At 34.1% G+C, this 18980-nt stretch overlaps 2 protein-coding genes and 1 non-coding gene across 3 annotated transcripts; all 3 read right to left on the minus strand.

Moving 5' to 3' along the window:
• Nucleotides 1-985: 985 nt before the first annotated feature.
• Nucleotides 986-4049, minus strand: LOC109004839 (UPF0496 protein 4-like). Its single transcript, XM_018983544.2, has 2 exons — nt 2448-4049; nt 986-1355 (listed from the first exon to the last, which is right to left on the minus strand). Exon 1 carries the CDS (start codon nt 3829-3831, stop codon nt 2623-2625), a length of 1209 nt encoding a protein of 402 aa, XP_018839089.1. The 5' UTR covers nt 3832-4049; the 3' UTR covers nt 986-1355; nt 2448-2622.
• A 5501-nt stretch (nt 4050-9550) lies between these two features.
• On the minus strand, nt 9551-9637 carry LOC118344772. The gene has a single exon (XR_004798521.1). It is a non-coding gene; the product is annotated as a small nucleolar RNA snoR118 (small nucleolar RNA).
• Nucleotides 9638-12825: 3188 nt separating this feature from the next.
• On the minus strand, nt 12826-16079 carry LOC109004837 (box C/D snoRNA protein 1). The gene is made up of 5 exons (XM_035685941.1): nt 15810-16079; nt 15144-15345; nt 14504-14572; nt 14189-14321; nt 12826-13932 (listed from the first exon to the last, which is right to left on the minus strand). Exons 1-5 carry the CDS (start codon nt 16021-16023, stop codon nt 13309-13311), a joined length of 1242 nt encoding a protein of 413 aa, XP_035541834.1. The 5' UTR covers nt 16024-16079; the 3' UTR covers nt 12826-13308.
• Between the last annotated feature and the right edge of the window lie 2901 nt (nt 16080-18980).

Here is an 18980-nt window from a genome sequence, read left to right on the forward strand (position 1 = left end):
AGTGGTTTAATCGAATTTATAGAAGATCATTATATAATTTTCTAGTTCTTCAAGCAGGTTGGGATGCGAGGATCTACAGGGGATCTAATTTGCAGCAAGTAGGAACACTCCCAAGTCTTTGACATTCCCGTGAGAGCCACCAATACCAACAGCACTATCAATGCAAACTTCAACACAAACCTCTCGATCGGAGTTTCCATTTTGACTCAATTTTTTTCAAAAACGTTTAGCTTCTCTTAAATGTCAACCAATGTATAAGTTAAAGGTGCTCTTTTAATCATTTTATCACCAAAGTTTTTGAATATACTTTCTCACATTTTCTAAAAATCACCAAACAGAAATTAGCAAATCTTAAATTAGCAAATCAGAAACTATTTGTATATCTAACCTCAGAGATATAAATGCCCACCAAGTGAAGGAATTTTTGCACACCGAATTGCTCTTTGCAAGCAGTATTTTTGTGCACAGAAGCGAGAGAGAGATACTGTTTCGAAGGGGAGAGGTTTGGACAGGGGTGGGGCCACAAGAAATATTTCGGGTGGGGCACAGGATAGATCTGGCAAGAGGAAATTGTGATATGCTACGTCCGAGTATTTTCTCAATTTTACTGAAACTCAAACTTGGCAACTGTTTATTTGCTGGTGTAAAATCTCGTTGGCCAGCCGACCGGCCCGAAGTGTCTCAGGTTGAAAACTTAAAATTCCAACCAGCAAGCGACAAAAAAGGCTTTTGGCATTGAAAGCTATAAATGTTATGACAGCTGCCAAGGAGTTATGAGGAAGGCGACTGCTCTGGCAGCCTCTTCAATTCATTTGGTAGGTATGCATGCAAAAGGCTGCTAGTCTGACTTCGAACCAGATGATGTTGTAATGCCAACAGAAGTGGAAGTCCTCCTTGACGAGGTTTTAAAACAAAGTGATAGATTGTCCAAATAGAAGTCCAAATGACAATAATCATATAAGAGAATACGAGAAACATAGACGTGGAGTCAGAAAATTGCAAATCAAGTTTGTTGGCTGAATTGGGTACAGCAGATAGACAATGCATCACAGAGAAGACCGAGAGAACAGAGACCATCGTTTTATCAGAGAGAGGGAAGCTTTAAAAAGCAAAGGACTTTGTCAAACAAACACAATGAACCCTAGGCAGTCAAAATACAATTAATCTGTCCTAAACTAGGACCAGAAAAACACTGTTCTGCATCCATAGGAACTAAGTTATATAACCTTAAAATAACCACCTCAATCTCCGTTGGATAAAAAGCAACCAAGTCAGGCAGAGGAGCTTGAAACGACTCAATTCACCATGGTCATCCTGATTGCGAAACAGCAACTTGGTCTCCCACTTGATCCCTCCTGAGACGGTCACAAGAAGCAAGGTTACAAGCAGGAAAGCAAATGTTTTATTTACCCAAGACAGAGAAGTCAGAAAAGGATAGCATCTTTGGAAGACTCCTGATAGAATCCTTGTACTCAATAGAATAGAAGTCAAAGTTATCATGGGCGTGCACCAAGTCTTGGTCAAGATGTTGCGCGCTGACCAACAAATAAAAATCTCGTCCCACTTTCATGTTGCAGACTTTTTTATTTGTTGTTGCAAGAACTCGCAGTGTGGAAGTACATCAATTTTATAAACTTCACGCAGGACCAAGTCAAGGTCAAACCTCAATCAGCACTAGCTGAAGCTTGACATAAAATACAACCTAATCCATCTATTATGATGCAGAGACAATTTCAATTCTTTTTTTCCTTTTAGTATACAAAGCACCAAAACAGCTTTCTTTCTCTCTCTAGGAACAAATCAGAGTTGAAGCTTGACCATGTAGTGGAAACTAGGCAGACAGGGTGACATTGCTGGCAGAACAACTAATTTTCTTGAGTAATTTTGTTAGTGTCAGAACGAATCCAAGGAAAGCTAACTCTTATTTTGTTTGGTTCTCCTTTTCACTCGCAAAAAGTATATGGAATTAGATAGAAATATAGCCACCATGAGAGAAATACCAGTACTCGTATAAAATAGCTTTCCGGTGAAGCATGGGAATGAATTCCATGCAAAAACTCCCATATAATTTGCGTTTCCAGTTATTCTCTCCGTTTATAACCCCTTCTCCAAAGAGATTTGTACACAAACAACACCATTTTCCGCACTACAAATTTGAAATGCATTAAGGCTCTAATAACAAAACTCCACAACAACAGGCTATTTCCACAACAGAAGTTCATGTACCATGGCTCAAAGAGAGACACATATGTGTGTTCATTAACAGAAAATCAGCTACAACACGAAGATGCAACAGCTCGCCTAGCAATTCGATTATACAATATAAGCAAAGACAAAACCCAGAAAGCAGATAACCATGGATGAAGGGGTCCATTCCCTTTTTTTTTTTCAGCTTTACACAAAATCTATGGTGATAAATACAGAAACTTGTCCACCTTAGTCCTTACCCAGTTTATTCCTGACACACCACTGATCTCATTCTTCTCAATCGAGTCGTAACCTGTCTTCTTGTCCCTCCCGTGCTCTTCCTCTTCATGATAGTCATCATCTTCTTGTGCATTCCCCAAATTCGAAAAGTCTACCTCATTTTGAAATTGAACACCAAATCATCACCTTCTTCCTCTATGCAGGATTGTTGGGCCTTCCACCCGAAGAGTCAAGCCCCTCCGTTCGGTTCCGCACAATCATGTGAAACAAGTCTCTCACCTGTCGCCCCAATGGGTCCAATCCCACTTTCAACGCCTCGTAAACTTGAGAGAACTCCTCCACTCTCTGCCTCACCTCCCCTTCCTTCTCCTCCACCAATGGGAACTGAACCGAATCCGCCAATTCGCTAAGCGCCCTAGCGCATTTCTCAATCTGATGAATCTCCCTCAACAGCCCGCACGCGTTCTTCCTGTCCCGCTTCTTTGACTCGTCAAGAATCCGCTCGTGCAGTGAGAGGATCGGACCCGCCCACAAGAACTGCCTCGGGATATTGAAGTGCACCTGCAAACCACGGTCCTGGCACGGAATAGCCGCCACCAGAGCCCACATTACGAACAGCAGCACCGAATTCATGGTAAAGACAGGTGCAGCGAGGCCGTTCGTAGCCACGAGCTCGTTCCCTTTCGGAGCCGTCAAATTGTTCCCAATCACCTGGAGCTGCCGCGCCGCCGACCACGACCGCGATACGCTCCAGGACAGCGACCGGAAATGCCCCAAGGAACGGTTTTGATGGTGGCTATGGTGATGAGCCGTCGTCGAGGAAGAGGACGAGTTGTTGCTCCTACCAAACGATCGGTTCCGGTGCGAGATCGTGGCGTTGGGGTCCTTCTCGTCGAGCATGGCAATAGCCAAATCGATGAGCGCCTTGTTGGCGCGACGGAATTGGCCCTCGCCGAGAGTTTTGTGGTTATCGAGAGCGCACAAAACGATCTCGATCAGCTTCTGCCATTGGCGGATCTGCTCAATCCCATCGCGAATTGCGTTGCACACGTCAAGAGCCTTCACGCTCCGCTCAAAATAATCCGAAACCAACCGATCCACAGGGGGCCGCAGCACCAAAGCCCTATGATTGAACAGAATAATCCTAAATTCCTCGTGGCAACAAAGGAACGCATCCAGAAGCTTCCTCACCCAAGCCAGGGAAAGTAACTCGTCGGAGCTGGCAGATGACAAATCGGCGAACCGGTCAGCTACCTGCTTCTGGAAGGCCTCGGGGTCCATCTCCAAGCTGCTGGCGTCGCGGGCCGGTTCCATGGAGTGGACGACCGGATCGCGTCGGAGGCTGAGGATGGAACGTCCGATATCGAATGCAGAAGAAGAACCTTGGTAGTCCGTAACGGGCATTCTCACATGGACAATAAACAAATGGAAACCAACCCCCAAAAAATTCCCACAATTGAATTCGAATCCTTGAAAGCAATTGAATCAAAAAGGCTTGAATTCAATGAAAGTGGAGATTTTGAGGTTGAGAAGCTTTACAGACAATAGACAGAGAGAGATGGGGGTGGATAAATTAGGGTTTTTGGAGAGAAATGAGAGGGATTTAAATGGGCGTGGGGGAGATTTGTGGACCGCGTACGGAGCCTCTTTGATTTAACCTTTGCCCCTCCCATTATTATCATTTTAGTTAACTAATTAACTTCCTTAACCACACTTTACTTCCTAAAATACCCTCTTCTCTTTCTGTTTCTATTTTCTTTTTCTTTTTTATTTTTTATTTTTTACGCGCATCAGACACGTCCGGCACACGCCTCCCTCTCTTAATTCTCAACTGCTCCCTCCCTCGTTTAGCATTTTTATACCAACAATTTTATTTTTATTTTCACACTTTTTTGGTTTGGTTTTTAGTTCTTGTTTGGAGTGATACAAATATAAATAGAAATTAAATTTTACATTATTTATTGAGTATGCTTATATTATGAAATTAATTTTGTGTTTTTTTTTCTCTTTCTAAACTTTAGCGTTAAGAAAGAGAGTCTAAAAAATCTTAATTAATATATTTTAAAAAAAAATTTTAGTAATAAAAAAATTTTATAAAAATAAAATAACAAACTGATGTTACTTGATATATTAATTTATAAAATATTTTTTACATATATAGATCTAACACTTATCATATTTTTACATGTATTTTAATTACCTTTAACATAGAAAGATAATAAGATTCAACATAAAAAAAAAAAAGTTTTGTTATGTACAAATAAGTTTGCGTATCAATCTGTGTACTAATGCTGTTGTTTTCATATTTTAAATTCAAATTAACATTGTTTTCAATAAAGTTTACTTTCTGATCAATTATATTGAATGAATGCACATATTAGTGCATAGAATCGCTTACAACTAGATTTAAAAAAAAAAACATTTATGTTTTAATATTATCTAAGACTAAGAAGTCCATAAAAGACAGCATATTATGTAAATTTATTTTACATGCCTTCTTTTATTATGTTACATAGATTTTATTTTAAGTATCGTTTTCATGATCTCTAGATTTAGACAAAGTTTCAAGAAATTATATTTTTTTTTTCTCACTAATCAATTGCAAACAAATATATATATATATATATTAATATATATATATATATATATAAATCGATGTCAACATTATTTATTTATTTATTTGGTAATGGTCTTCAAAAAAACTGTAAAAAATCATGGCGGAAAAAGTGTGTAGTGTGAAAGGTGCAGAAGGATGGATGCACAGACGTGGCGGGCATAACTGGGTCGTCGTTGGCGCGTAAAATGGAGAGCGACTTGGTCTGATTCTTCTTTCTTCTTCTAGAAATATAGAATACTACAACCAGAATTACATGTCCTAAAAAGACTCAAATACCCCTAGAGCGAGCAATATTTGACTTTTTCTTTTGTTGATACCTTGGGCTTTAATTATAAACGAAAAATTTTATTCATCATCTCTCCACATCACATATTATATTTTTTTATTAAATATATAATATATAAATAATAAATAAAAAAATTAATAAATTTAAAAATATATATATAAATATAAATATAAATATAATATATATTATATAAAAATAATGAATAATAAAACTCTTTATAAATATATATGAAATATAAAAATTCTTATCATCAGATATTATTCACCATTTCATACCCATCGTCTTATAAAAATACTCATACATTTTATAAAAAAAAATAACTCTAGATCTTATAAAAAAAAATTATAAATATAAAATATAAAAATAATAGTAATTGATACATCCTTCTTCTAATATAAATATTCGATGATCTTGTTAGGTGAAAAGTTTTATTTTATTTTATTTTTTTAATATTAAAAAAAATAAAAGAAGAAAGGACCAGTTGTGTCTCCATCAGAAGTATTGGTTGGGAGCAAATGAAAAAGAACTATCAAATCAATTCTTTTGTTTTTTGCTTTAAATACAAAATATATCAAATCAAGCTTTCTTATCGTTAAATTAAGTTGGGGGAATACATCCACGTCGTGATTTAAATAGATCCTTTATCTAAAAGATCTATTTTTATTTTTATTTTTATTTTTTTGTTATTATTTTAAAGATAAGATCCAAATCAAGTCTTAAATTTAATGTGCATTTATGTGGAGCTTCTTCTCTTGTTTTTTAATTATTTTTTTAGAGAAAAACAAGAGTACTTGAATTTGTAATCGTTCTTCAATTCTTGTAATCATCCTATAATGTTTTATTCTTTTCAAAGAGGGAAGTACGAGGTTTCAAGTTTCAACTATTAGGGCTATGAGATTTATATAGGATTACAACTTTTCTTGGTAAAAAGAAAGATGTGTGGCCAATATCAGATCATATGAAAATTAATAATTGGTGATGATGAGATAAAGAGATGGCACTTTTTAGTGTTGATATGGATAGATCGATGAGGTGTTTTTTTAGTGTTGACATTAACGGATGATACACCTTTGGTGATTCTACTAACTTTAGTAAATAAGAATTGTTATAGATATAAAAAAAAATTATATAAAAGTAAACTCATAAATTAATGTGATTTTATGAGATCCGTTAAAATCTACTTTATAATAAAAAGAATTTTATAATTTAATATATCATATTAAGTCACGTCAATTTGTAAGTTTATTTTTATATAATCTTTTTGTAATTAAAGCATTTTTACATCTCCTAGATCAACATAAGTCAAGAATTGTCGTAATCCAACATATGCGAGAAGCTCATATGTTGCCATGTATCCATGACTCCAATTATCAGAAGTATGGCATTGATGGATTCCTTGACTTCAAAATTATCTCAAAATTTTAAAATAATAATAATAATATTAAAAAATAATATTTTAATAATATTTTATATAACAAATCATGTACAAGTAGTCGTGTCCTTAGTTTAGCTAAGAAACATGTGTCCGAATCCCAAATCTATGATTTGTTATCCCTTCTAATTTGTTATCTCAAATTGATTATATAAAATAATTATAAAAGAATTGTATGCCTATCGTTTTCTCTCTTTAATGCGAGAGAAATATATACATTTAATACACGAAATTGACGAGTTTGATTGACCTCCCTTTTTTGTGGTCTTTAGCACAAGTGACCCATGATACCTTCAAATGCTAGGCCTCTAAGTTGTGGTCTTTATTGTAATATATATGGCCTACTATGTGGATCTTCGGCTCTCTATCCACGTGTCTCTCTTTTACAATAAATATTAGGTGGGTTTGATAATTGGCAATAGGTGAGCTTGCTTGATTAAACAGCTGAACTCAGCAATGGGACCTATTTATCAGGCCTTCTACCATATATAAGTTAGTCTCCCAACAAGAGGGCACCCCAGATTCATTGTTTGCCAGGTTTCTTGACCTTGACCGTGAAAGATTCCAATAAATCCTGACACAGAAAGAGGACCACAAAAATTTACAGGTCAGATTCCTTAAACATGTGATTAGTTTCATAAAAGGCCGAAGGTATATCTGTGGAGATTTACAGTTTACCCAAACCATTTCTCTGCTTTGGAGCCACACTAGGGGTTATAATGTGGTCATTTTCTTATTTTGGACAGGTGCTTACAAAATAGAATTATGCTACATGCAATCATTTTTATGTATTTTTTATACACTACATTGATATGATTGATCAAAATAATTATTTTATATTAAAAAAATGATACAACTATTTACATTAGTAAAATACACAAAAAATACATAAAAATAATTACACATAAAATTTTTATAAAAGAATATCACTCAAGACAGCATAGGAAAGAAGAATGTTGAGGACATGACTTCTTTTTTACTTCCCAAAGTCAAAGTAAGGCTTTTTTTTGTTTTTTACTTTAGTACAAAACATAAATGACCGCTTAATTGGGATATGAAGATGAGAGGTTGAGGTTCTCCACAATCATTTCAGAGAAAATTTTTTATGTGTTTGGCAACAACTCATCATCAGTCATTAGTGTCTTGACAAACAGCAAAAATTTCAAATTGTGTTCGAATCAGTTCCAAATCAGACCAATGCTACAACTGAAGCACAAATGGTTCTACAACAACAATTTTCTGCAATAAAATCTCATTCAATAAAACCCCAATTCTACAAATAATGTCACAACTAAAACAATACAATCATAAACTGTACATAGATTTTTTATTTTTTATTTTATTGGCACTCTGTCTGGACATAGTTAAACTAATCTCGAGATGTACAAGCACTCGAGGAAAAACTCTCCTTTGGACTGTAAAGAAATTATATGAAGCCTTCGATCTTCTGGGCAATCGAGGGAACTTACCCATAGATCATTCCATTCTCGCCTCTCCATTCCTCACTTATCCTTTCTTCCTCCTGTTCTCTTCTCCCTTTTACTCTCTGGATGTACATTCCTATCAAAACTCTCTGAAAGTAAAATTCTCAATGGTCTCTCTTCGGATAAACAATTGATTACCAACGTTCATGCAAATCCTGCCGCCAAAACTCACTTTAAACTCTTTCACGTGGCTCAAAATTTTGCCATGACTGCATGCAATTCGATAAAGCTGATCATATCACTAGAGTAAACCAGTCCCTGCAATACCCAGAAGTATATTTGCAACAAGTATAGTGAATAAGAAATGAAGACAATATAAAGAGTAAAAGAGGCAACTGAGATCGAATCTCATTGCCTAGTCCTGAATCATATCTCTTGGATCTGTAACTACAATCAACTGCAGATGCACGGCTCAATTTCAGAAAGCATGCAAATTGCTTTATGTTTTGACGGTTGGACCACAATTCATGCAACAAAAAATCTAATCTTTAGTATAGTAATGTTGGACTTATCTAGATGCTGATGACTATAGAAACTAGTATGGTGTATGATGCCCTCAGATCTCATAGCTTCAACCATATCATCCGAGGCTCAATGCAAATGGCATTCACCAAAAAGCCTCTGCACACCACCAGAGATATATACACACATACATACATACATACATACATACACACACACATATAAACATTGATACTGGAGAAGAAGAGGTGGTGGAGGTGGAGGCAGTGATGGTGTGTAAAGGCTAGTGATAAATATAAACCAAGCAACCTCTCAATAAAGATCATCTGTTCATCATCGGGCAACATAGAAATGTAGGATGCCTAATGTAAAACAGAGTGCGTGCTAGGAAACCAATCACCATCAAATCCGCACAACAGAAGAACTAAGATTGCAAAAACCAAAGACTGAAAGAGAGAAAGATGGGTTCTAGACTTAGACAGTAAATGATTAAAAGCAAGAAGCGAAAAAATATAAGAGAGAAACTTGGAATAAAAATCCAATCATCCTACTCATATAAAGAATTGTAGCTCATACAAAATTAATAATTGTTTCTTATCAAATAAAGATTTAAACCCCTAACTAACATTTACTTTTCTTGTACTTTTCTCACACCACTAAATTCATATAGTGGTGAATTTTCAGGAGAAGAAAGGAGGAGTTGGTGAAGCCCCCAGATCCTGTAACTGCATGATTTCCATTAGACTCTTCCCAAATCTTAAAAGATAATGGAAACAACAACAACCAGTACCAGCTACAACTGACACTGATGGGCATCCAAGTGAAGCACAATGATACCAAATGGGTCAGATGTAGCTTTCTAGGCTGCATTACCATCAATAATGCAGTCAAAAAACTGCTCAGAGCCCAGTGCATATATCATCATTCACTATATACACCCCAAATGAAACCCCAGAAAACCATTGCAAAACCAGCCCCAGCACTTATCCAAAACAAAGAGGAAAGACTCTACTTTTGCAACAAATGCGTGTCAAATCATTGCTATGTAACAGCCCTCAGATCTCATAACTTTAAACCAAATCATCCACGGTCTTTAAAGCGAATGATATTCATCAAAAGCCTTTGCAAACCACCACCGAGTGAGAATATGGATATATATATATATATATAGGAAAATGCATTGAGTCCGAACAATCGGTCCGATTGTCCTTTTTTGTTTTACTTAATGATTAAGTGTTTTTTTAATGATGTTGTAAATTTTTTTAAAATGTTTAAGGAGATTAAATAACTACATGAAAAAAAAAACACTCAAATGGTCGTGACTATTATCGTGCTGTGGGTGTAGCAGTGTACTACATCATGATAAAAGTCACTACATATCATTTGGATGTTTTCTTCTTCTTTTTTTTTTTACTTTTTTTTTTTTTTGAATTAAAATATTTTAAAAAAATTCACAAAATCATTAAAAAAAAATCTAAATCATTAAATAAAAAAAAACAATCGGTATCCGTTGTCGGGACTCAAAAAAATTTTCATGTATGTACATGTGTGTGTATATGTATAAAGAATGGGTATTGGAGGTGGTGGTGATGACTGATGAGTAAAGGCTAGAAATGAAAAACAACGCAAACCGCTCAATACAGTAAGAGTTGTACATCATCGGGCAAATTACGGCTCGATTGTTGTTGCAAAATGCAACTAGCAGAAACATACTCAATAAAATCAACCAAACGAATACAAAAAAGTATTAGCAAAATAGCATAAAACCCTAAGATCCCGAGAGGGCGAGAGCGAGAGAGACTGATTTTCTGAGTGAGCTCTCACATATAAAGAATTGGCATCGCCGCATCGGAGCGGAGGAAGCAAAGTGATGGAATTGATTAGGGTTTTGGTGTGATTGGGGGTCCATGCGATGCTTTTTGTATCCCGATTGGTATCATTCAAGTCAATCCTTATCCGTTTGGATGAAAATGTTTCCCTTTATTTCATGGTTATAATTTTTTTAAATTTTTATATAAAATATAATAAATAATTTAATATTTTAAAATTTTAAAATAATAATAATATTTAAAATAATCTTTTAATAATATTTTATTCAACTTTCATTTCATCTTACTATTCAAACTAAACATAATTGAGACATGAGAAATCTTTTCATGTTATCTCAATATTTAAATATCACAAATATAAATATTTTTAAATTTTAAACCTTTAACTTTTTCATCTAAACACTTTTTAATTTCTAATTTTTAAATTTTTATTTAATCATTATTTAATTATTATAATTTTTTTAAAATTTCAAAAAAAATATATAGAAAACAATTTAATTTTTTTTAAATCTCAAGAAAAAAATTATATTAAAATTTTATATTATAATAATATTCTAAATTTATAATATTTTTATTCGATTTTTTCTCTCTATTTCTAAAATTTCATTAAACATCTTAACTCAAATCATTTTTAACTCATCTTATCCTAACTCAAATATCTTACTAATATTCACAAACTATCTCAACTCATCTCAGAATATTAGCAATAGTATTACCAAAGGTAAAGGTAAAATTTAGCTAAAATCACATGTTTTGCCTTTGTCATTCAAGAGAGATTCCCATATTGGATAATAAAATAATTAACCAAAATAATAATAATATATTATTTTTTAATAATAATATCCTTTTTTAAGAATAATTTTTTTTTAATTTTTTTCAAATTTTATAATTATATTGTTCATATGTTAATTAATAATTTAATTAAACTATTATTTTGTCTTCCGTCTAGAGAAAGAGAGACAGCAAGTGAGAGGAGAGATAAATAAGTGATAAAATAATAAATAAATGGTGAACTCTACCAATCCAAATATGTAGAGACATGTAACTTGTCAGCAAAAAATTTGCATTTGGCTCTTCCAATATAGTAGATTTAAGGGAAATGTTAGCTGAATTGGTGTTTGCCTACACCATTAGGTCCCATTACTAATGCTCTCGTCTCAATTTGTTATCCAAACTAGGAAAAGAGGAACCACCCTATCTATGTCTCAGAATCAATAAAAAAGAAAGTCCTAGCACTTATGATTTCAATGAAATTGTATAGTAGATTTAATGGAATTGTTAACTAAATATTAGTTTAGATGGGTGTTTGCCTATATCGTTACTCTCTCATCTCAATTCGTTATCCAAATTAAAAAAAGATGAACCACCTTTTCTGTATCTTAAAATCAAATTAGAAAGAAAGTCCTAGCACGTACGGTTTCGTTGAAATTATAACCTATATTGTAAGTTGAATTGCAACTGCACCGTCAGCATGAGGATCCATGTTTGTACTTTGAAAACTAAAATTGTGTTTAGATGTTGAGATGGTCTTAATTAATCTATAAATAGTAATTTTGTAAATCTCGTTAAGATATATTTGAATATAAATAAGTTAAGATATATATTTAAATATATAGAATATATTGAGATGACTTTTAACTTTTTGATGGGAATGGCTTTAACTATTTTATGGGAGTTGAAAATAGTTAATCCCATCAATAATAATTTAAGATGAGTTGAGGCAGAGTTTGTATTCCAAACATAGGCTAACGGCTCTGTCATTTTCAATCTTAAAAATTTCTAAAAATCTTAGTTGGGAATAAATATGGTTACTCTTGCTTTCCATTCTGTCATTATATTCGTTCACTAATTAACGTGGCAAGTAAAACTATCAAATTTCTACCGTACCTTAAATACAGAGTTCTTGAAAGTTGAAAATGTCATTCAGAGAAAAATCAGGGAAAGAAATTTTTAGAACTCTTGGGCCGTTTGGCTAGTGAGAATTGATAAATTAAGATAATTTGTGAATAATAATAAGATTATTAATTAAAATTAGATGAAAGTAATTACCTAGACGTTACCGGAACTAATTACACAAACTACAAGGTTTTTTATTTTTTTATCAAAGCTACAGAAAGATAATCTGGGAAATTTTAGATGTAGATGATCCTTTGCCAAGCATGTAAGAAACCAACATTGCAAGTAAACTGGGATGCCATAACGTGGGTAACGAACCCCCCCGCCTTATTTGCAATCATCCTCTTCAATATTCTCATTATCTTTCTAAACTAACTGGAGGCAGAATAATAAAATTTTGCACTCTAAAGCAGTAAAAATAATCAATTAGTAGAACCAGTTTAGCATAGGTTTCACTAGATACATTATTTGCTTAGTTTCCGGCAATGTATCAACGTGACAAAGCTCTTAACTAATAATGCAAAGAGAGTTGCAGCACTCCAGTGCCTCCTTCCTGTGTTGCTTCCAGGAAAAGGCCTGCTTAGACCAACAAAAAGAATGGGAAATTGAAAAACTTGAGGTTGCAATACCAACCAAAGTATTACTATCATACCAACGGGTGCTAGAGATGCCATCGATGATTCACAACCCTCCTTACACTTGATCCGAATGAACACGTATTTGGGAAACATGTTTGGAAACTTTCATGTCATCATCGTAGTGACCAGAGCACAATGCCAAAGAACAAACAGACCAGAATCTGCACAACTCCAGGCAGATGGTCTAGTTAGACTCCCCCCATCTTTGGTTCTTCCTTAGGATACTATCACTATCAATTATTCAAGAATCTCCCCTTCCTCTAATTCCTCTTCTGCTGACAAATATGCACGGAGATCCGAGAGATCTCTTCTTCCTTCTGCATCTAGCTCTTCAGCAAACTCAAATTCCAAATCCAGAAAGTCATCAGGGTTAATTTGTGCAATGAGCTCTGAGTACGAATCTATTAAGCCCTGATCAAAATCAAACTCCATCATTTGAGACACTCCTGCTTCATTGGTATTGGAGGTGGAATGTGACCTGTTGCTTGTTGCCACCCTTGAGAACAAAGGGCATTCTGATGAGTTATCTATCGCTTTCTCGGTCCTCACGTTGTAATGGGGGGATCGAGGCATTGGACTTGAACTCACATGTTTCATGAGTTCAAAATCACGAGGATCTGAAGAGCTGTTGTCTTCTATTTCCTCCTCCTTGAAGGGGGCACCAACTGGGCTTGGATTGCTTTCAGAATCTTTTGGCTCTGGTTTTTCAGTAACAGGGTTGGCATCTTTAACAACCTCAAAATCACAGCTGTGTGAAGGGAGGGAGACATATATTACAGGATACTCCAATATAACTAAACTGGAAAATTGTTGCTTTATTGAGGCCCTCGCATCTAACTCCCGGAAAGGTGATACGGAGCCCTGCAAAACTCAAAATAATAGGTCATGTCTGCATAACAAACATTTGGCAGTTTAATCAACAGGGGAATCTACAGCTGCCACGCACAAGTGAAATTGTTTCAGTACCAGAGTGACTGACAAGTATAATCCAATCCTGTCAGCCATTATATTCACCCATGGTTCAACTTAGCTGCATGCTGGCACACTAGATATTGCTAGCTCAGATGTCCATGACTAATTATTCAACAAAACCACCAGTAAATAAAAAGATACAAACCTTTGGATATTTACGGATGAAAAACTTGAGACAGTCCAGCTGTTCCTCGCAAAATTGCCTTAGTTGATGATTCCATGGGCCAGTTTTCAGATGATTCTCAATGATGGAGCAGAGGTTCGTATTTTCATTCACTCTGCACCAACATTAAATGCATCAGTTCTCTGAACAATCACATAGTCCTGTTCTATGAAGTTACAAGCCAATTGACTCCAGCGTCATTTTTTTGTTACACCAACTTGCCTAATAGGATAAGAGAATCCCTCTATTGCAGAGAAAAAAAGTGTCCCGAGTGTAAGAGTTCGTATAACAGCTCACCCATGATCATGTAAAACAATGTCTGTTGAGTAAAACCGCCATTCGATGGTCCAAAAGATAGATTTTTTCCTGAAATAATCATTAATAGGCATTGTAAAATCTGATTAAAAAAATACCCACCAGAACAAGATTGGAATCTCAATTCATCCCCGGTACCAATATGAAATTATATATGTATAGAAGATACCCACAAGCTTTCATCTTTTGACCAGATACCACAACATAGGGAGAGGGGGGAAGGGGAGGAGAGACAGACAAAGAGATTCCATAATCAATTAATTCTTATAGATAGCAAGAAGTAAATAAGTTTTCTGCAAATAGATTTTTTTTTTTTATTAATAAATGATTATAATATATTAATAGAATAGGCATAGCCCAAGTACACCCGAAGTATATTGTTAACACTTTATTTTCTTGGGCCAGATCTGTAGACTTTAATGGCCTTGATTTTCGTGACTTTCTCTTCTCTATTTCTTCTAGAGGAGAAATAGCAGCAAAAAGATAGCAGTAAAAGCCTATCAAACTTCCAGACAAGTGATCACAATTTTACAAAACCACAGAAAACAAATAGTTAAAACATGAAAAAGAAATTTATCATCTAATAATTCTACCAGAGACCTCTGAAATTACTAATATTAACCTTTGGTCATATCGAGTTCGATTTTTCTCTCTCTTTGACATTCCACTAGAGAGAAATAGAAGTTTTGTCCTTCGCCTTGCTGCAGCATTCCAGAGGCTTCTAAGATGAAATGGAAACTTAGAATGAGCATACCCGCACAATTTAGTTCTTGTTCTCTGAGCAGATTCAGCGACCCTCTTCACTTCCTCAAGTAAATTGTAATCTACAAATAATATTCCATAAGAAAAATATAATATCGGCAAATACATGTAAGAAAAGTAGCAAGCTTCACCAACCAAGTTACAACATACTAATCAAGTGCTTAAGAAACTAGCAAAGAAATTTCCCGATCTGATCAAGAGAGAGAATATACTCTTTCAACAAAATTATATGCAGCCCCGTGAAAAATTCTTCGACACTATGAAAGGGTATCAAAATCAGACACTGAAAGAGCAAACTTCCAAAGACTATGGTATGATACATACATGAAAACCTTAAATCCAGAGTATTGCTAAAACTCAATAAATTGTTAAATAGGCACCGAAACTGTGAAGAATAACAACAATTCTCCTCCAGCTAATTACCATAAAGAAATTAAACAACTTTTTCAAGCATATCGTAACCCACTCATACATAACTCTACGAAACCATGAAAACAGGTACTGGTGAGAAAATAGAGAAAAGTACCAGAAAGGAGCAGATTATCGTCGAATTGAGAGAGTGGGACGAACTGGGTCTGGCTCCTCTTGCCCGTACATCCGGTGCGTTGCTTGTGAGCTTTGACGCAAGGAAGGCTACAAGAACGCATGGAGCAACCCGGGCACTTGTACTTTGACGGGCTCGCTTCACATTCCTCGCAGACAAGTGGGTTTGTCAGAGCTTGGTCTTCTTGGCTCTCCATTTCAGAGGGAGGGGCTGGGATTTTGCTAGGGTTTATTGGGGAAGGAGTACTGTATAATTATAATATTTTTGATAAGCAAGTCAATTATTGACAAGCAAGTCCGCGTAAGTAAATCAGATATTCACACGTAAAAATTATCTTTTTCACCGTGCATCTATTTTTTTTCCAAAATGAATGGATAAATTTACACACTTTAAGATTAAGGCTGTGTCTAACCTTACTCTTATTTTATTATTGTCAAAGAAAAAACAAACCAAAAAAAGAAAATAAGAATAAGAGATAAAAAGATGTGTCCATCTATCAGAGTGTTATCCAAAATTTTGAATGGTATTGGCATGGTATATTTCGGTACTTGTATGTTTCTTTTTGAAATAATTATTATATGGATAAATTATATATATATAAACAATTATATATTAAAAAAATAATATTCTAAAATAACATCAATACAAGTCTTAAGAATATATATATAATTGAAAAACTCAATAATATTTCTCAATAGAAGTCTTAACAACTCATATATATGATAAACTCAATAATACTTCTAAATTGCCAATCCAACTGTTAAATAAATAATCACTCTGCTTCATCTTAAAGACAATAAGAATCAAAGTTTGAAATGTTAATCAAAATATTTTTATCACAATCATCGCCCTCATCATCAACATCAACATGGTATTGAAAAAGTCTGGTAAATTTATATGGCTTTCTTTTCCTCCTTTTTTGTTTCTCAAAAATAATTGATGGGATGCTTTGGAAATAAAATAAGTGACCATGCAAAATATCTAAGATGAGAAAACAAGAAAACATGAATTTAAAGGATACAAAAAATACAGAAAAAAAATTGATAGGGCTAATTATCACTGGTTGTAAATTGTTATAGAGAAAAGATGTATTGACAAAACCATGACTGAAAAGGGAAAGAAAATTTCACACAACTAACTTGACAAGATTGGAAAATGGGTCAAACTGGCCCTACCCCAAATTACATAACATAAATCCCTTTTAATTTGCCATGGATCTTATCGAGTCTCTTACTGCAACCAACAAATTGCATAATCCTTTTTTTCTCTACAAATGATAACTTATGTTAATGGATATGTAAATTTCTCACGAGCATAAAGCAATGAAGGACAAAAGTGAGTCACTCTGCATTTTTCAAGATGTACATCGTGCTGGAAGAAGGTATTTAAAATGCGAAGAGAGAGATGGAAGAAGAAAATTTCAGTACCATGAATGCAATCCTTGGCATGGGTAATTGACTTCCCCGTCGCATTCCAATATTGTGTACCAACTTTTTAAATATTGCAGTTAGTAAAGTTCTAGTAAATAAGTCTATCAAATTATCACTTGACTGTATTTTTTTGACATCAATATCACCACCTTTTTAAAGCTCGTGTGTATAAAAGAATTATAGTGAAATATGCTTAATCTTATCGCCTTTGATGTAGCCGCTTCTTATTTGCATAATATATGCATTATCTTCGTATAATATTGTTAGGCCGCCTTTGATTGTGAGTAAACCACACTTTTCTTGAATATGCTGAATTATTGATCTTAACCAAATGTATTCATGGCTTGCTTCATGTATTGTAATAATTTATGAGTGATTGAAAAAAGAAGCTACTATTGTTTGTTTGACAGACTTCAATGAAATAGTTGTACCTCTATATGTAAATAGGTATCCTGTTTGAGAACGCCCTTTATGCGGATCAAATAGATAATGTGCATCTGCATATTCAATTAATTGTGTGTTTGATTCTTTTGGATAAAATAATTCCATATCGATCGTACCACGAAGGTAACGTATGTCATGTTTGATTCCATTTCAATGTTTTCGAGTTGGTGCAGAATTATATCTTACTAGTAAGTTGACTGAAAATGCAATATTAGATCTTGTAAAATTTGCAAGATACATTAAAGCACCAATTGCACTAAGATATAGTACTTCAAAATCAAGAATTTCTTCATCTTCCCCTTGAGGATGAAAATGTTCATTTTCAATATCAAGTGATCGAACAACCATTGGAGTGTTTAAAGGGTGAGTTTTATCCATATAAAAGTGCTTCAGGACTTTTTCTGTATATATAGACTGATGAACTAAAATTTCACTTGAAAGATGTTCAATTTATAAACCAAGACAAATCTAGTTTTCCCAAGATCTTTCATTTCAAATTCATTTTTTAAACAAGTTGCAGTTTTTGTGAGCTCTTATGGAATTCCAACGAGATTTAAATCATCCACATATACTGCAATAATTGTGAATTCAGACTCTGACTTCTTAATAAAAACATATGGACAAATTAGATTATTCTCAAATCCATTTTTTAATAGATATTCGCTAAGATGATTGTACCACATACGTTCAGATTGCTTTAAACCATATAATAATTTTTGTAACCTGATAGAATAAATACTTCTGGATTTTAAATTATATGCTTCGAGTAGTTTGTATCCTTCAGAGATTTTCATGTATATATCATTATTTAGTGATCCATATAAATATGTGGTAAGAAGGAATTTGAAATGCACAGAGAGATATGGAAGAAGGTAATTTCAGTACTACGAATGCAATTATTGGCATGGATAAATTGTCCATAAAATGAACCCTTTACTAGTAATGAATTCTGTGACGAAAATTGAATCACACATGAACAAAACTGAAATGTTTAATTTAAAAATTGAATCTCATTGACCAAAAATGGACCATTCAACAAATATTAATGGATGAACATTTTAGGCATAAATTGAGCATGAAATGACTTTATATATTACAGTAATGACTCTGTTTGAACAGAAGTGTTTGCAGGAGAACTTCTCCCCTACAATAAGATACATACATATATATATTTTTATATAAGTAAGAAGATACATACATATATACATAAAATGAACAATGAAAAACTTAGAGAAGTTAATCCGAAAACCCATAAAAAGAATATGATCCTTCGGGGAGT

This window comes from Juglans regia, chromosome 15 (assembly GCF_001411555.2).
Source record: "Juglans regia cultivar Chandler chromosome 15, Walnut 2.0, whole genome shotgun sequence".
In the NCBI taxonomy this organism is placed as follows: domain Eukaryota; kingdom Viridiplantae; phylum Streptophyta; class Magnoliopsida; order Fagales; family Juglandaceae; genus Juglans; species Juglans regia.